This window comes from Cololabis saira, chromosome 21 (assembly GCF_033807715.1).
Source record: "Cololabis saira isolate AMF1-May2022 chromosome 21, fColSai1.1, whole genome shotgun sequence".
Classification (NCBI taxonomy): Eukaryota; Metazoa; Chordata; class Actinopteri; order Beloniformes; family Belonidae; genus Cololabis; species Cololabis saira.
Genome location: NC_084607.1, coordinates 37,819,258 through 37,836,812, shown reverse-complemented (window position 1 = coordinate 37,836,812; position 17,555 = coordinate 37,819,258). Strand labels below are relative to the sequence as shown.

At 47.1% G+C, this 17,555-nt stretch overlaps 1 protein-coding gene across 1 annotated transcript in view; it reads left to right on the top strand.

The window, feature by feature from the left end:
- Positions 1-17,555, top strand: part of smg1 (SMG1 nonsense mediated mRNA decay associated PI3K related kinase) — a 125,340-nt gene that overhangs the window by 85,194 nt on the left and 22,591 nt on the right. Inside the window, exons 39-49 of the mRNA XM_061712520.1 lie at positions 2-224; positions 723-969; positions 2,708-2,937; positions 6,356-6,601; positions 6,739-6,877; positions 7,915-8,024; positions 10,468-10,686; positions 10,841-11,034; positions 11,821-11,993; positions 15,989-16,268; positions 17,237-17,509. Of these exons, the coding sequence (XP_061568504.1) occupies positions 2-224; positions 723-969; positions 2,708-2,937; positions 6,356-6,601; positions 6,739-6,877; positions 7,915-8,024; positions 10,468-10,686; positions 10,841-11,034; positions 11,821-11,993; positions 15,989-16,268; positions 17,237-17,509 (2,334 nt within the window). The remainder of the gene's footprint in view (position 1; positions 225-722; positions 970-2,707; positions 2,938-6,355; positions 6,602-6,738; positions 6,878-7,914; positions 8,025-10,467; positions 10,687-10,840; positions 11,035-11,820; positions 11,994-15,988; positions 16,269-17,236; positions 17,510-17,555) is intronic.

Sequence of the window (17,555 nt, the reverse complement as noted above, 5' to 3'; positions counted from 1 at the left end):
GGGATGAGAAGATCGCCATCATGCGTGAGAAGCACTCTGCTCTGATGCGTCCTGTGGTGTTTGCCCTGGATCACGTCTGTAGCATCACGGCTGCTCCAGCAGAGACGCCACATGAGACGTGGTTCCAGCAGACCTACGGGGACGCCATCACCTCTGCCCTGGACCGACTCAAGAACCCGGTCAACCCTGCAAACCCAGCCAGCAGCTGGCTTCCCTTCAAGCAGGTGCTGCACGTTTGGACGCACCTGCATCTGCATTCTGCACTTCAGGCATTAATTCAATTCAAAACAACTTTATTAATCCCTTGAAGGGCAATTTGATTTGGCAGCTCGTGCCCAAACACACACATAACACACACATATCACATTCAATAGAACACAGAGAAAGTTGGCAGCTGTGTGCAAAAACCTGCAATTTGTTGCATTTAAAAAAAAGTGCTGATACCAATAAATTAATTAAAAAGCAGTCTATACAAACACTGTATACACATTCCTAGAAGGTACACAGTACCTAAATACACATTCCAAACAAATTCATAAGGATAAATTTAAATTTAATAGCCGAACAGCTGAGGGGATAAAAGACTTACACACAGGTTGGGCATAACGACGTCCTGAAGGAGCAGTGAACATTCTTTTCCTAAGACATGCCCAGAAGTTCCAGAATACTCTGCCATTAATGAGATATTGCTAGCTTAACTGCGTGTGGCCTGTGTTGGACAGATCATGATGAGCCTGCAGCAGCGTGCTCAGAAGAGAGCGAGCTACCTGCTGAACTTGGATGATATCAGCCCTCGCTTGGCCTCCATGACGGCCACAGAGATGGCCCTGCCCGGCGAGGCGTCGGCATCAGACGCCGTCACGATCCAGAGCGTTGGCAAAACCATCACCATCCTGCCCACCAAGACCAAGCCCAAGAAGCTCTTCTTCCTGGGCTCCAACGGCCGCAACTACCCCTATCTGTTTAAAGGTATGCAAACGGCTCACAGCAGGGTTTTGTGTTGGAATTAGTGCTGTCAGGCCATTTAAAAAAATGAATCTAATTAATTACAGGATTTAGAATTAATTAATCACATTTTAATCTCATATCTGCTAAAGGTCCTCAAATAAAGGATTTGAATTCTAGGACATTGCAAAATTGCAGTGGATGACTAATCAATTGAATACACTAAGAAGAGAAGATTTTAAATCCATATTTTTATTGGTGAAGTGTTTCATAAATGAAATTCAAAAGAAAAAGCTCAAGAACATCAGCAAACCAATTAGGCCAGGTGCATTATTCAAAAATGTAATACAAATACAGTTAAATAAAATTCAGAAATAAAATAAGGCTGAGTCTCAAATAGACACTTAAGCAGACTCTCAATTCAAAATTAAAACTAAAGCTGACTCAATACAGCAATTCAAGTACTAGTACCTGTAACGTTTACGTTTACTTGCCAGACGTAGCGCGTGGAAGGATCACATTATTCTGGCCAGATCCCCCCCCCCATCAGAGGGGGCAGTAGAGCCCAGGACTGCTGCATGTGTTTGTGAGGGTAGCTCCCATTAGCTACCAAGGGAACACGGGGAGAAACTCCACACAGAAAGACTTTCTCCAACCCCACCCAGGGTGCTGAAGTCATGGAGGAACTAACACGCATTCAGAGCTCACAGCGTCCCCGGCGGGAATTGAACCCAGGACCTTCTTGCTGTGAGACGGCTGCACTACCTGCTGCACCACCGTGCCCCCTTTTTTCAAGATATTTAAACCAAGTCTTTGCCTTTTTGTCAGAAAGGCCTTCTCTCACGTTGGGTTCCGACTTTGTTCCCGTTGCCCCCACTAGCCTGGCAGGAACCGCCACTAGCCTGGCAGGAACCGCCACTAGCCTGGCAGGAACCGCCACTAGCCTGGCAGGAACCGCCACTAGCCTGGCAGGAACCGCCACTAGCCTGGCAGGAACCGCCACTAGCCTGGCAGGAACCGCCACTAGCCTGGCAGGAACCGCCACTAGCCTGGCAGGAACTGCCCCCCGGCAGCAGCAGGGGCAGTTCTCACCAGGCTGGTGACGGTTCAGGTTGGAGAGGTACAGGAATACTTTTTTTAAATGATTATAATACGGGAAGGTATTAATACGGGAGGACACCGGTAGTTTCCCGGCCGGAGCGAGAGACGCAATCGTATGGTGACTATCATAATTGAAAGCAAAGCTCGACATTAGAGGATTGCAATGAAAAAGTTGGTGAAAACACAATAACCACACACAGAATATGTTGGTGGAAGAGCCACTGACATTGACAAAACTAGTCATAAATATACACAGACTAAAAATAGTTTGACCTCCTGTAAAGCTTTGTTTCTTCTGCCCGTTTGACTTCCTCTCAAAAGCTCTGGCTTGTCAACATGGATTTTGACTATGACTTTTGACTCCATGATTTGCTGTCACAGTGGAGTCCACTTGGTTCAGTGACAGCTGCTCTGATATGACACATGTACCCTGACCTTGAGCTGACCTTGACCATCACCTTGAATCTCTGAAAGGTTTCTGGGTCTTTGGTTCCTGTCCGATTGATCCAACTCTTTAATTTATTTTCTGTTGTCCTCATGCAGGTCCAAGGAGGCAATAACGGTCTTGTGGACCCCAAACCTCTAAATAAAACCTCTAAATAATTTCACATTCGGTATTTCTAAATGGTTTTAATTTAACAATAATTAAAACTTTTCACAGGTCTGGAAGATTTGCATTTGGATGAGCGCATTATGCAGTTCCTGTCGATTGTCAACACCATGTTCACCAAGATCAACCAGCAGGAGAACCCCCACTTCCACGCCCGCCACTACTCCGTGACTCCCCTGGGAACCCGGTCAGGCCTGATCCAGTGGGTGGACGGGGCCACACCTCTGTTTGGCCTCTACAAGCGCTGGCAGCAGAGAGAGGCCGTGCTGCAGGCTCAGAAGGTAAGCTACTTCCTCTGCTGAGTGACATTAAGAATGACTGGAGGAGGTGAAGAGCAAACCTTTATTTTTATTTAACTATTTTACCTTTATTGTTGGAACTCTGCGTCCATGTTAGGGACCAAGCAGTCAGCAAGGAGGAGAACAGGAGTTGGTTTAAGAAAAAGGGGTTTATTTACTACAAAAATGTATATATAAACCAAAACTCATTATCCAGGTTTATAAAAGGAGTCAACAAACCAGAACTACACTGAAACTATTAGCAACATAACAACTAATACAAAAGGAAACCAACTAAACCCCAAATCCCCCCCCTCTAACATAACAGCACATGGTATGGCTTAATGGGCATGCCACAGGATTTAGCAGTTCTCCACCCTTGGCCACGCCTTTTGCCCCACCAGGGGCCTCATCTATAAAGCTTGCTTGCGCAGAAAAAGCGCCTGAAAGTTGCGGAAGCCACCTTCTACGCAAATCCTCGGATCTAAAAAGAAAAAACTAACCTAAAAATCTGCGTATCTCTACGGCAACCCTCACCCTCCCGTAAGAATTTACTTAAGACACGGGGAACAGGCGACGCAGGGATTGAGGTGGTGAAATGAAGCCAGATTCATGTCATACTCTTAATAATGTCATCACACATCACAACATATATCAGACTTAAAATAATAAAATAATAAAATAAAATAAAATAGCGCTGATCGTGTCCCTCTGTGTGTGAAGCTCAGTCAGTCAGGACTCTGGTGCTGCTGGAGCTGCAGCCTCTCCTTCACCCGCTTTAGGACAGAACAAATGAGGGGCTGCTTTTAGGGAGCCCCACGGAGCCCCTAAAGGGACACAGATCTTTTTTCATATATATGAGTTTTACGCGCGCGTGAAACCTTTACGTGCGGGTGTATGGTGCCTAAATTAGGGTCCCGCGTTAAAACGAGAGCCTACGGCGTAGGGTACGCGGCGACGCGCAGCTACGCCGTAGGCTCTGCGTTAAAGGAAAGCAGAACCATAAACCCGCCCTGAGCAGCTCTGAGGGGAGACGGGAGAGGAGGAGGGGGAGCGGGGGTGAAGCGGGCCGGCGGGGCCGTTCTCGTATCGCTTTCATACAGTGTCTTGATAATTTGCAATTTAAGGCTGAGCCTACCGTTAGTTTTTAAACTGTAAAAAGTAAGGGGAAAAAAAACATGGTTTTGAAAAGACGGGGGGACATGTCCCCCCTGTTGCACCGGGGAACTCACGGCGTTTAGCGCAGCAACGGCGTGCTGCCACTCACTCGCTTTATTTTATTGTATACTATTTATATACTTATTCTAACTTTTACTGTGACCACCAAATAATGTGGTTTTCCTGTCCTCCACATCATCTACAACATCTCTGTCTCCGTGAAAGTCAGTGTCACGGTGGCTGCTACTTCTCATTCATTCTGACCGTTTTATAATAGATCCATGATTCTGACGCCAAACAGGCTGCAGGAAGCCACTGCGCATGCTCAGTAGGCTGATCCATATGCATTTATGGGCGTGTAGGGGGCGGGATTAGAGGCGGATTCAGCTGCGCAGGTCTGTGATTCATAAAGGAACGTTGCGTGCAAATCTGCATGCACATGGTTTTATTGATCCGGATTTTTTTTGCGCCCGGCATTTTCGGCTTTTGAGTGTACGTGCACTTTTAGTATGAATCCTACGCACTCCATTTTAAATGAGGCCCCAGGAAAGGTAACTCCTCCACCAGCATGGTAACTCAAAACAAGAAAATAAAGATTAATATAAACAGAAAAAATGAACTATAACCTTACAATGAAGAAACATGTGCACTCTATTTAAACAGTGTAAGATTATAAACAAACAAATTATATATCAAATAAGTAATGAGGGCCTAGTGTGTAGGATATTACCCTCTTCAACTGGCATGTGTGGCTGTGGCCATCACAGTCCAATACCCTTTTTTTTTTTTTTCTTCTTCTTCACGATACTGATTCGGATGATTGGGCTTTGCCAACTTGCCCATGTTTACAGACTCCCTGTTGATTCTGAACTGGCTGGGGGCTGATTTCAGGAGCTACAGCAAAGTCAGTCCAAACGCCTGTATATCCCATAGGAACAGTGCTAGAGCAGACCACGTCTGCCTGGCACATCTCCCCCTTCCAACCCACACTTTGCATCATTCCAGCAGCTGTATGAGTGATGATTTGTCTCTTCCACCTGGCTCTCGTGTGCTGGATTGTCTCAGCATCATCCTTCCACAGCTCTACTAGCTACGGTCTACTTTGGGAAGATGGACTTTGGTGTCTACTGCTCTTTTCTTTCTTTCTTTTAAATATTTTTACATTTTAAATTTTTGTATATTCATTGGGGGTGTAACGATACACTAATCTCACGATACGATACACGATATTGAGGTCACGATAACGATACAATACGATATTATAGCAGTATTTTTTTAACAACCTTGAATGAGGAACATATGACTGGAAAAAATTGCTTTTATTTTACACAAAATAAAAAACAATACTGTACGTTTGCCCTATTGTTACAGTTCGTAATGCTTTATAACTGTTTAAGTTTTAAAGAGAAAGCCAGGCAAACCATTTTCCACAAACTGAACTAAAAGTAAATGTCAGGTTTGCATTATGATCTTCAGTTTCATACAAGTACAAATATTTACCCACAAACTGAATAGTTTTTCTCATGTTTGACTTGACTTTTTTCTTTTCCAGAAATTTAACAACTAAAATTAAATAAATAAATAAAAGTAAATACATACAATTTTACATCATAAAACAGATTGATTCATGCTCACCTCATAAGTGGAAGAGGAGATTTATTTTTGTTAAGAAGGTTATTTTGGTAATTCAGGGTTGATTATTTTATAAATATATTCTTTATATTGTGATGTAAATCAGGGACTATAATGACACTAGTCAGTTTATCTGTAGTGATTAGTCTGTTTTAGATTGGGCGGAGTGATACGCCACAGTACGGCACTAGGTGCTGTGTTGATGTTCTAAAATCCTACACTGTTGAGGGACATTAAAGTACACTGGAACTCAGCAGAAGTTTCCCCGTGTTTATCCTACTCACCACCCCAAAAAGGTTTAATTTAATAAGGTAAGGCTTAACTCTACACCAGCCTTACATCAGTAAAAGTTCAGAGCTCAAAACCCTGCAAGAGTCCCGTGATCGGGACCAAAACGGTACTAGTTTCTTCTGAGGAGGAAGATTTTGGTCCGCGGGTCGAGGCGCGGTCGGCACGTGTGGTCGGATGCGCGTTACTATTCAACACAATAGATTAATATTAATAACCCAATATCGTGATACAGTTTGCCACCTCCACGACACGTATCGTGATGTTTTTGTATGGCAAAATTTCGTGGCACGATATATTGTTACACCCCTAATGTTCATTGGCATTTTAAATGTCTTCCAAGGCCCAGGACTCGTTCCTGCAGCAGCCGGTGCCTCCAGTGCCCCGGCCCAGTGAGCTCTACTACAGCCGCATCGGCCCGGCTCTAAAGGCCGTGGGGCTGAGTCTGGACGTGACCCGGCGGGACTGGCCCCTCAGCGTCATGAAGGACGTCCTCAAAGAGCTGATGGAGACCACACCGTCCAACCTGCTGGCCAAAGAGCTCTGGTGTTCCTGCACCACGCCCAGCGAGTGGTGGAGAGTCACTCAGGTAACTTCTTGCTTGTTTTTTTTTCCTTTTTCAATGATAACAGAGTATTGAGTCCTATGAAGCCGTGATTTAAAAACCAGGCCTTGTGAAGTCGTCAGTCAACATTTTTCTGACAGCTTCATTGTTCTGTGCTGCAGTCCTACGCCAGATCCACTGCCGTCATGTCCATGGTGGGATACATTATTGGCCTCGGCGACCGTCACCTTGACAACGTGCTGATTGACATGACAACTGGAGAGGTGGTGCACATCGACTACAACGTATGCTTTGAAAAAGGTTAGTCAAATGAGTTTAAACAGGGCCATCTCTTTAAGTACAGGAATGTGAAACAGAAAGTACACCTTTCATTTCTAAGATTTGATGTTCCTGGAAAAAGAATCCTGAATCTCTGGGTTTAAAATGAAGTTAGTATCAACAAGACTGAGCAAACCAGTAGAAGTGTCTTCAGTACACACCAGGAGATGTTCCTTTAACAGTAACTTGAACAAACTCCAGTGTGTGGAATAGCAGCGTATTACCGCCTGTAACCTGGTCAAGAGCAGGTTTCCTTCAACATACCACGAGTAGCCACAGAGTCTTCAACTTATCCCTGGGATTTGAACATTGACATCATTCATTGTTTAAGATAGTTAGTATCCTGTTGGCACTTTCCCCTTCAGGACAGGGTACCAGTGTGATTGGGTGTAGCCTGCTGACTCCTCTCATAGTTGACATTTCAGCTAAAAGAATGATGTATTTTGATTAGTTTTTGTTTCCATTCCACCGGGGCGGTTACAGTTAAAGCTAATGTGTGAATTGACATCAGGTTTGTGTTAGACACAAACCTGTGATGGTTCCAGTAACTGTTTGGGTTAAGCTGTACAAACTACATGTAACTTATTGCAGTGTCCTGAAGGAGCAGCCATACAGCTGGTGTTAGTCCTGAAGGAGCAGCTGGTGTTAGTCCTGAAGGAGCAGCCATACAGCTGGTGTTAGTCCTGAAGGAGCAGCCATACAGCTGGTGTTAGTCCTGAAGGAGCAGCCATACAGCTGGTGTTAGTCCTGAAGGAGCAGCCATACAGCTGGTGTTAGTCCTGAAGGAGCAGCCATACAGCTGGTGTTAGTCCTGAAGGAGCAGCCATACAGCTGGTGTTAGTCCTGAAGGAGCAGCCATACAGCTGGTGTTAGTCCTGAAGGAGCAGCCATACAGCTGGTGTTAGTCCTGAAGGAGCAGCCATACAGCTGGTGTTAGTCCTGAAGGAGCAGCCATACAGCTGGTGTTAGTCCTGAAGGAGCAGCCATACAGCTGGTGTGTTTGTCCTGTGTGATTCCAGGGAAGAGCCTGCGGGTTCCAGAGAAGGTCCCATTCAGGATGACCCACAATATTGAGACTGCTCTGGGAGTCACTGGAGTGGAGGGGATCTTCAGGCTGTCCTGCGAACAGGTGACGTCACATCACACCCCATCTCACTTTATTGGATCCCATTACGTTCCTGCTGCATTGTGTGTATAGAGGGTCTGCATTGATGTCACTTCCCCACTGGACCAGCCCCCCTACTCACACTGTGGTAAAAACAGCTGCAAAAACATCTGCAACTAGTGGGGAAGACGGGATAACAGCTGATTATCAGCTTAAATTAGCGTCAGTTGGACTTGACAGTGACCCGTACAGTTACCAAGAACCAGTGGTCCATGGACAGTAATATTTGGTACAGTTACCAAGAACCAGTGGTCCATGGATATTAATATTTGGTACAGTTACCAAGAACCAGTGGTCCATGGACATTAATATTTGGTACAGTTACCAAGAACCAGTGGTCCATGGACATTAATATTTGGTACAGTTACCAAGAACCAGTGTTCCATGGACATTAATATTTGGTACAGTTACTAAGAACCAGTGGTCCATGGACATTAATATTTGGTACAGTTACCAAGAACCAGTGGTCCATGGACATTAATATTTGGTACAGTTACCAAGAACCAGTGGTCCATGGACATTAATATTTGGTACAGTTACCAAGAACCAGTGGTCCATGGACATTAATATTTGGTACAGTTACCAAGAACCAGTGGTCCATGGACATTAATATTTGGTACAGTTACCAAGAACCAGTGGTTCATGGACATTAATATTTGGTACAGTTACCAAGAACCAGTGGTTCATGGACATTAATATTTGGTACAGTTACCAAGAACCAGTGGTCCATGGACATTAATATTTGGTACAGTTACCAAGAACCAGTGGTTCATGGACATTAATATTTGGTACAGTTACCAAGAACCAGTGGTTCATGGACATTAATATTTGGTACAGTTACCAAGAACCAGTGGTCCATGGACATTAATATTTGGTACAGTTACCCCAAGAACCAGTGGTCCATGGACATTAATATTTGGTACAGTTACCAAGAACCAGTGGTCCATGGACATTAATATTTGGTACAGTTACCAAGAACCAGTGGTCCATGGACATTAATATTTGGTACAGTTACCAAGAACCAGTGGTTCATGGACATTAATATTTGGTACAGTTACCCCAAGAACCAGTGGTCCATGGACATTAATATTTGGTACAGTTACCAAGAACCAGTGGTCCATGGACATTAATAATTGGCCAGGAATCCAGTTTCTGATATTTATATGTACTTAATTTCTACGCCGGGGAAATACACGAACCAAAGCTTGAAAGCTTACAAAAGTCTTGACGCTTGGTCCGACTTCAAGGCAGGATTTGTTGTAGAAATTAAAGTGATGAGGACACCGAACTTTATGATTTGACCGTTTAACGTTAGCTACCCAAAAATCCAACATTACCTGATACAAAATGGGAACCACAAATCCACGTTTTGGTACATGGAATCCAGTTGTTTCTGTGAATTGCAGCGATCCATTTGTCTCTCTTAAGCTTATTTTTCCTCAGTCTGTAAAACGATAACTCTGATTTATTGCTAAATCTATTATTACAGTCGATCCCACAACAGCTCTTTCCCATTTTAGATGTTTTCCAGTTGCTCAAACTGAAAGTTTACGCTGCCACTCAGTCTTTATTCACTCAGTCTTTATTCACTCAGTCTTTATTCACTCAGTCTTTCTGCCACTCAGTCTTTCTGCCACTCAGTCTTTCTGACACTCAGTCTTTCTGACACTCAGTCTTTATTCACTCAGTCTTTCTGCCACTCAGTCTTTATTCACTCAGTCTTTCTGACACTCAGTCTTTATTCACTCAGTCTTTCTGCCACTCAGTCTTTCTGCCACTCAGTCTTTCTGACACTCAGTCTTTCTGACACTCAGTCTTTATTCACTCAGTCTTTCTGCCACTCAGTCTTTCTGCCACTCAGTCTTTCTGACACTCAGTCTTTCTGACACTCAGTCTTTATTCACTCAGTCTTTCTGCCACTCAGTCTTTATTCACTCAGTCTTTCTGCCACTCAGTCTTTATTCACTCAGTCTTTCTGCCACTCAGTCTTTATTCACTCAGTCTTTCTGCCACTCAGTCTTTCTGACACTCAGTCTTTATTCACTCAGTCTTTCTGCCACTCAGTCTTTCTGACACTCAGTCTTTCTGACACTCAGTCTTTCTGACACTCAGTCTTTCCGACACTCAGTCTTTATTCACTCAGTCTTTATTCACTCAGTCTTTCTGACACTCAGTCTTTCCGACACTCAGTCTTTCTGACACTCAGTCTTTCCGACACTCAGTGGGCGTAACCTGCTGTGAAGTCTCATCTGTGCGTCATTCCCTCTATATTCTAGATCTCCAAAGCAAGTTTTGTACAAAGCAGAAGATTTTGGAAAAATAGCCATGTCATAATTATTAGTAAATGTTGTACATTTGGCAAATAGTTTCCATTTAGTTGAAGTGCTGATGTCAGATCTGTTTCCAGGTAGTGCAGATAATGCGTCGGGGCAGAGAGACCCTCCTGACTCTCCTGGAGGCGTTTGTCTACGACCCCCTGGTGGACTGGACTGCTGGGGGGGAGGTGGGCTTCGCTGGGGCCGTTTACGGCGGAGGCGGCCAACAGGCCGACAGCAAGAAAAGCAAGAGGGAGATGGAGAGGGATATCACACGCTCTCTCTTCTCCTCCAGGGTGGCTGAAATCAAGGTGAGCTCATGAAACAAGTGTGGCTTTTTTGCCTCCTTTCAGTTTGTTATTAAGGATGTTTTGAGTAACGACAAGAGACTTTCAGCTACTTCACAAGGGTTATCAACATTTCAAATGCAAAGTATTATTAAGGTACTGCTTTTCCTATATGCAGGTGAACTGGTTTAAGAATCGGGACGAAATGCTGGAGGTGCTTCCACAAATGGAAGAGGTTCTGGAGGAGTACTTGGTCCTGCAAGAGCTGCTCTGTCAAGGGGAGAAACTGCAGGCTAAACTGCAGGAGGAGTTGGCGTTCCTGGACGGGGCAGAAAGCCACCCAGACCACGTCATCCTCACTCTGGAGCAAAGGTCTGTGATACATACTGCTGATTTGTACTCATCTCTGCTACTTGAAGCATCGTCTGTTGGTACATTTGGTTAAACATGCATGAATGTTTAGTTAAAGAGCAATTATAAATCTACATAAGATTTTAGATGTTAATTGACATTACTAAGACTAAATTATTTAATCCAGTAGGTTCATGGCTGTGCATTTAAAAACCCTGAACTTACACCAGTGGTCATTTATCAGCTGATGTTGGAAGGAGGCGGGACTCACCTGTCGGATCTGACATCAGAAAGGCAGGGAGGAGTTTCATTACAAGGAAGAAGGAACATAAAAAGTAGTGCGAGAAGGACACAACAAGACAAAAAAGAGCAACCAAAGAAAAGACACAACAGCAACATAAGTCAGCCTTCACAATCACTGTAGAAGGGAAAACCACATCATGGATGTGAAAAGGCCAGAGTTGTGGGCTCTGAACACCAGCAGGATCAGGGAGGATAGAGACTCACGAGTCCCGCCTCCTGTCATCAGCTGATACATGACGGCTCTCACACCTCTGACTCTGAAGGCCAAAGGAATCGCCCAAACATGTCAGGCATTTAAAAACCTAAACATTTCTTGTCCGACAAAAAGAATTAGCAAATTAAATTGTAACGCCAAGGACAAAATGAACTTTATTAAAGCAATGTGCTATTATATTCTGATGTTTTGTCATAAATAAGAGAGTCACATGTTGGGAGTTGTACAGGGGGATGGTAGTGAGTGTCAGAACCACGTCCTGAACCTTCTCCCCTCCTGTTCCTCTGCAGATACTCTGAGCACACCCAGCTGCAGTCCCAGCAGCAGACGGTGACGGAGGCCGTCCGGGCCAAGCTGGCCGACCTGGACACCTGGATCTCCCAGTACCAGGCAGCCTTCTCCAGCCTGGAGGCCTCGCAGCTGGCCAGCTTCCTGCAGGACATCAGTGTCCCCATAGACCTGGGTGAGTTAGGACATCAGTGTCCCCATAGACCTGGGTGAGTTAGGACATCAGTGTCCCCGTAGACCTGGGTGAGTTAGGACATCAGTGTCCCCGTAGACCTGGGTGAGTTAGGACATCAGTGTCCCCGTAGACCTGGGTGAGTTAGGACATCAGTGTCCCCGTAGACCTGGGTGAGTTAGGACATCAGTGTCCCCATAGACCTGGGTGAGTTAGGACATCAGTGTCCCCATAGACCTGGGTGAGTTAGGACATCAGTGTCCCCGTAGACCTGGGTGAGTTAGGACATCAGTGTCCCCGTAGACCTGGGTGAGTTAGGACATCAGTGTCCCCATAGACCTGGGTGAGTTAGGACATCAGTGTCCCCATAGACCTGGGTGAGTTAGGACATCAGTGTCCTCATAGACCTGGGTGAGTTAGGACATCAGTGTCCCCGTAGACCTGGGTGAGTTAGGACATCAGTGTCCCCATAGACCTGGGTGAGTTAGGACATCAGTGTCCCCGTAGACCTGGGTGAGTTAGGACATCAGTGTCCCCATAGACCTGGGTGAGTTAGGACATCAGTGTCCCCGGAGACCTGGGTGAGTTAGGACATCAGTGTCCCCGTAGACCTGGGTGAGTTAGGACATCAGTGTCCCCATAGACCTGGGTGAGTTAGGACATCAGTGTCCCCATAGACCTGGGTGAGTTAGGACATCAGTGTCCCCGTAGACCTGGGTGAGTTAGGACATCAGTGTCCCCGGAGACCTGGGTGAGTTAGGACATCAGTGTCCCCGTAGACCTGGGTGAGTTAGGACATCAGTGTCCCCATAGACCTGGGTGAGTTAGGACATCAGTGTCCCCGGAGACCTGGGTGAGTTAGGACATCAGTGTCCCCGGAGACCTGGGTGAGTCCATTCAGGGGGACGAGAGGAACTGGATTAAACAGCTTTTTCCTCGTTAGTTAATAATAATAATAATACATTTAATTTGTAATGCACTTTTCATAAAATCATCTCAAAGTGCTACAGATACAAAATAAACAAAAAGGAACAAAACGCATAAAAAAACAGAACTAAAAGCATAAAAAACACAGACAATAAAGACATTTATAAAAGACCAGGGAAAGAACAGAACAGAAACGTTTTAAGTTCCAGATGTGGAGGTTCAGGGAGGGGGTTCCAGATGTTCAGGGAGGGAGTTCCAGATGTTCAGGGAGGGCGTTCCAGATGTTCAGGGAGGGGGTTCCAGATGTTCAGGGAGGGAGTTCCAGATGTTCAGGGAGGGCGTTCCAGATGTTCAGGGAGGGGGTTCCAGATGTTCAGGGAGGGGGTTCCAGATGTTCAGGGAGGGAGTTCCAGATGTTCGGGGAGGGAGTTCCAGATGTTCGGGGAGGGAGTTCCAGATGTTCAGGGAGGGAGTTCCAGATGTTCAGGGAGGGGGTTCCAGATGTTCAGGGAGGGAGTTCCAGATGTTCAGGGAGGGAGTTCCAGATGTTCGGGGAGGGGGTTCCAGATGTTTGGGGAGGGAGTTCCAGATGTTCAGGGAGGGAGTTCCAGATGTTCAGGGAGGGGGTTCCAGATGTTTGGGGAGGGAGTTCCAGATGTTTGGGGAGGGAGTTCCAGATGTTCAGGGAGGGAGTTCCAGATGTTCAGGGAGGGGGTTCCAGATGTTTGGGGAGGGAGTTCCAGATTTTTGGGGAGGGAGTTCCAGATGTTTGGGGAGGGAGTTCCAGATGTTTGGGGAGGGAGTTCCAGATGTTCAGGGAGGGAGTTCCAGATGTTCAGGGAGGGAGTTCCAGATGTTCAGGGAGGGAGTTCCAGATGTTCAGGGAGGGAGTTCCAGATGTTCAGGGAGGGGGTTCCAGATGTTCAGGGAGGGAGTTCCAGATGTTCAGGGAGGGAGTTCCAGATGTTCAGGGAGGGGGTTCCAGATGTTCAGGGAGGGAGTTCCAGATGTTCGGGGAGGGGGTTCCAGATGTTTGGGGAGGGAGTTCCAGATGTTTGGGGAGGGGGTTCCAGATGTTCGGGGAGGGGGTTCCAGATGTTCGGGGAGGGAGTTCCAGATGTTCGGGGAGGGGGTTCCAGATGTTCGGGGAGGGGGTTCCAGATGTTCGGGGAGGGGGTTCCAGATGTGGAGGTTCGGGGAGGGAGTTCCAGATGTGGAGGTTCAGGGAGGGGGTTCCAGATGTTCAGGAAGGGAGTTCCAGATGTGGAGGTTCAGGGAGGGGGTTCCAGATGTTCAGGGAGGGAGTTCCAGATGTTCAGGGAGGGGGTTCCAGATGTTTGGGGAGGGAGTTCCAGATGTGGAGGTTCGGGGAGGGAGTTCCAGATGTTCAGGGAGGGAGTTCCAGATGTGGAGGTTCAGGGAGGGGGTTCCAGATGTTCAGGAAGGGAGTTCCAGATGTGGAGGTTCAGGGAGGGGGTTCCAGATGTTCAGGGAGGGAGTTCCAGATGTGGAGGTTCAGGGAGGGAGTTCCAGATGTTCAGGGAGGGAGTTCCAGATGTGGAGGTTCAGGGAGGGGGTTCCAGATGTTCGGGGAGGGGGTTCCAGATGTGGAGGTTCAGGGAGGGAGTTCCAGATGTTCAGGAAGGGAGTTCCAGATGTGGAGGTTCAGGGAGGGAGTTCCAGATGTTCAGGGAGGGAGTTCCAGATGTTCAGGGAGGGAGTTCCAGATGTGGAGGTTCAGGGAGGGAGTTCCAGATGTTCAGGGAGGGAGTTCCAGATGTTCAGGGAGGGAGTTCCAGATGTTCGGGGAGGGAGTTCCAGATGTTCGGGGAGGGAGTTCCAGATGTTCGGGGAGGGAGTTCCAGATGTTCAGGGAGGGAGTTCCAGATGTTCGGGGAGGGAGTTCCAGATGTGGAGGTTCAGGGAGGGAGTTCCAGATGTTCAGGGAGGGAGTTCCAGATGTGGAGGTTCAGGGAGGGGGTTCCAGATGTGGAGGTTCAGGGAGGGAGTTCCAGATGTGGAGGTTCGGGGAGGGGGTTCCAGATGTGGAGGTTCAGGGAGGGAGTTCCAGATGTGGAGGTTCAGGGAGGGAGTTCCAGATGTTCAGGGAGGGAGTTCCAGATGTGGAGGTTCAGGGAGGGGGTTCCAGATGTTCGGGGAGGGGGTTCCAGATGTTCAGGGAGGGAGTTCCAGATGTTCGGGGAGGGAGTTCCAGATGTTCGGGGAGGGAGTTCCAGATGTTCGGGGAGGGAGTTCCAGATGTTCGGGGAGGGAGTTCCAGATGTTCGGGGAGGGAGTTCCAGATGTGGAGGTTCAGGGAGGGAGTTCCAGATGTTCAGGGAGGGAGTTCCAGATGTGGAGGTTCAGGGAGGGAGTTCCAGATGTTCAGGGAGGGAGTTCCAGATGTGGAGGTTCAGGGAGGGGGTTCCAGATGTGGAGGTTCAGGGAGGGAGTTCCAGATGTGGAGGTTCGGGGAGGGGGTTCCAGATGTGGAGGTTCAGGGAGGGAGTTCCAGATGTGGAGGTTCAGGGAGGGAGTTCCAGATGTTCAGGGAGGGAGTTCCAGATGTTCAGGGAGGGGGTTCCAGATGTTCAGGGAGGGAGTTCCAGATGTGGAGGTTCAGGGAGGGAGTTCCAGATGTGGAGGTTCAGGGAGGGGGTTCCAGATGTGGAGGTTCAGGGAGGGGGTTCCAGATGTGGAGGTTCAGGGAGGGGGTTCCAGATGTGGAGGTTCAGGGAGGGGGTTCCAGATGTGGAGGTTCAGGGAGGGAGTTCCAGATGTGGAGGTTCAGGGAGGGGGTTCCAGATGTGGAGGTTCAGGGAGGGAGTTCCAGATGTGGAGGTTCAGGGAGGGGGTTCCAGATGTGGAGGTTCAGGGAGGGGGTTCCAGATGTGGAGGTTCAGGGAGGGAGTTCCAGATGTTCGGGGAGGGGGTTCCAGATGTGGAGGTTCAGGGAGGGAGTTCCAGATGTGGAGGTTCAGGGAGGGAGTTCCAGATGTGGAGGTTCAGGGAGGGGGTTGGTAATCTGGTCAAGAGAAAAGTAAAAACATGTAGATGTTTTCTGTGTCCAGGGCCTCCCAGCTACGTGCCGGCCACCTCCTTCCTGCAGAACGCGGGCCAGGCCCACCTGATCAGCCAGTGTGAGGGCCTGGAGGGGGAGGTGAGCTCCCTGCTGCAGCAGCGCCGCGGCTCTCTGCGGGCCTGCCTGGAACAGCTGCACAGCTACGCCACCGTGGCGCTGCTGTACCCGCGCTCCACCCTGCTGCACCACCGGGTCCACCAGTGGAAGGCCTGGCTGGAGGAGCTGCTGAGAGACATGACCGTGGAGCACTGCCAGCACATCTACAGACAGTAAGGACTGCAGGAGGCCGCCTATTCTGGGATTATGGAAACAAGTTAATGCAGCTTGTAACAAGAAGGGCTTGCTTTTTTTACTTTTTCTTCTGAAAATGATACGACTTTAATACGTCTAAGACGGGGGTCGGCAACCCGCGACTCCAGAGCCGCGTGTGGCTCTTTAGCGCCGCCCTAGTGGCTCCCTGGAGCTTTTTCAAAAATGTTTGACCTTTTTTTTTTTCTCTTTTTTTTTTCCTTTTTTCTCTTTTTTTTTTCTTTTTCTTTTTTCCTTTTTTCTTTTTTTCCATTCTTTTTTTTTATTTTTTCCTTTCAATTTTAATCTAGACATTTCGACTTTTATCTCGAAATTTTGACTTTTTTCTCGACATTTCGACTTTTTTCTCAACATTTTGACTTTTTTCTCGACATTTCGACTTTTTTCTCGACATTTTGACTTTTTTCTCGACATTTTGACTTTTTTCTCGAAGTGCATAATAAAATAAAAATCTTCCCCCAGTTATAACTAATATAGATTTATGTAGCATGTGTTGCCTTCATTCTAAGGCTGATACAAGGCTTTTCATTTTTTGTGACTCCAGACATATTTGTGTTTTTGGTCCAATATGGCTCTTTCAACATGTTGGGTTGCCGACTGCTGCTAAGACCAAATCAATCCTCATCTCCAGCTGAAGGACTGGCTGATGTCGGGTAGTTTAGTTCTTACATCCAAGAGAAGTGTGTGTTGTGTAAATGTGGCAGTTCTGGGACCTCATTGATGCCTCGTATGTCTCTGACCTGGATGATGTGTATTTTACTTTCTGTGTGTAAGAAAGAGGAGAAGCTTCAATTGCATTATACCAGTGGAACAAAAATGCACTAGACTTCTCCCAGCACACTTTCTTTTTTGAACTGCTGTGAGGCATGTTGGGGAATCCCTCCCGTGACCTCTGACATCACAACTCGTTTTATTTCTCTTTTAACAGATATGAAGTGCTGTTTGCTCCCCAGCCACCCGCAACTTCTGGCCAGTTTCTGTCAAGTGTGGAGTTAGCTTTGCAGCATCAAGTGGCTGAGAGCAACGAACGCATGATGCACCAAGCTGAGCGGCTGAAGGCTGAGGGAACGACCGTAGCGGCGTGCGAGGAGCAGCTGAAGGAGATTGAACACTGCATAACGGTCTTCCTGCGGGAAAACGGAGAGCCAGGATCTCTGAGCCTCGCTGCAATCATCACGTCTGCTCTCTGCACACTCTGCCGGTTCGGTTATCTTTTCTTTCCATTTGTACATTTTGCAGAACAAATT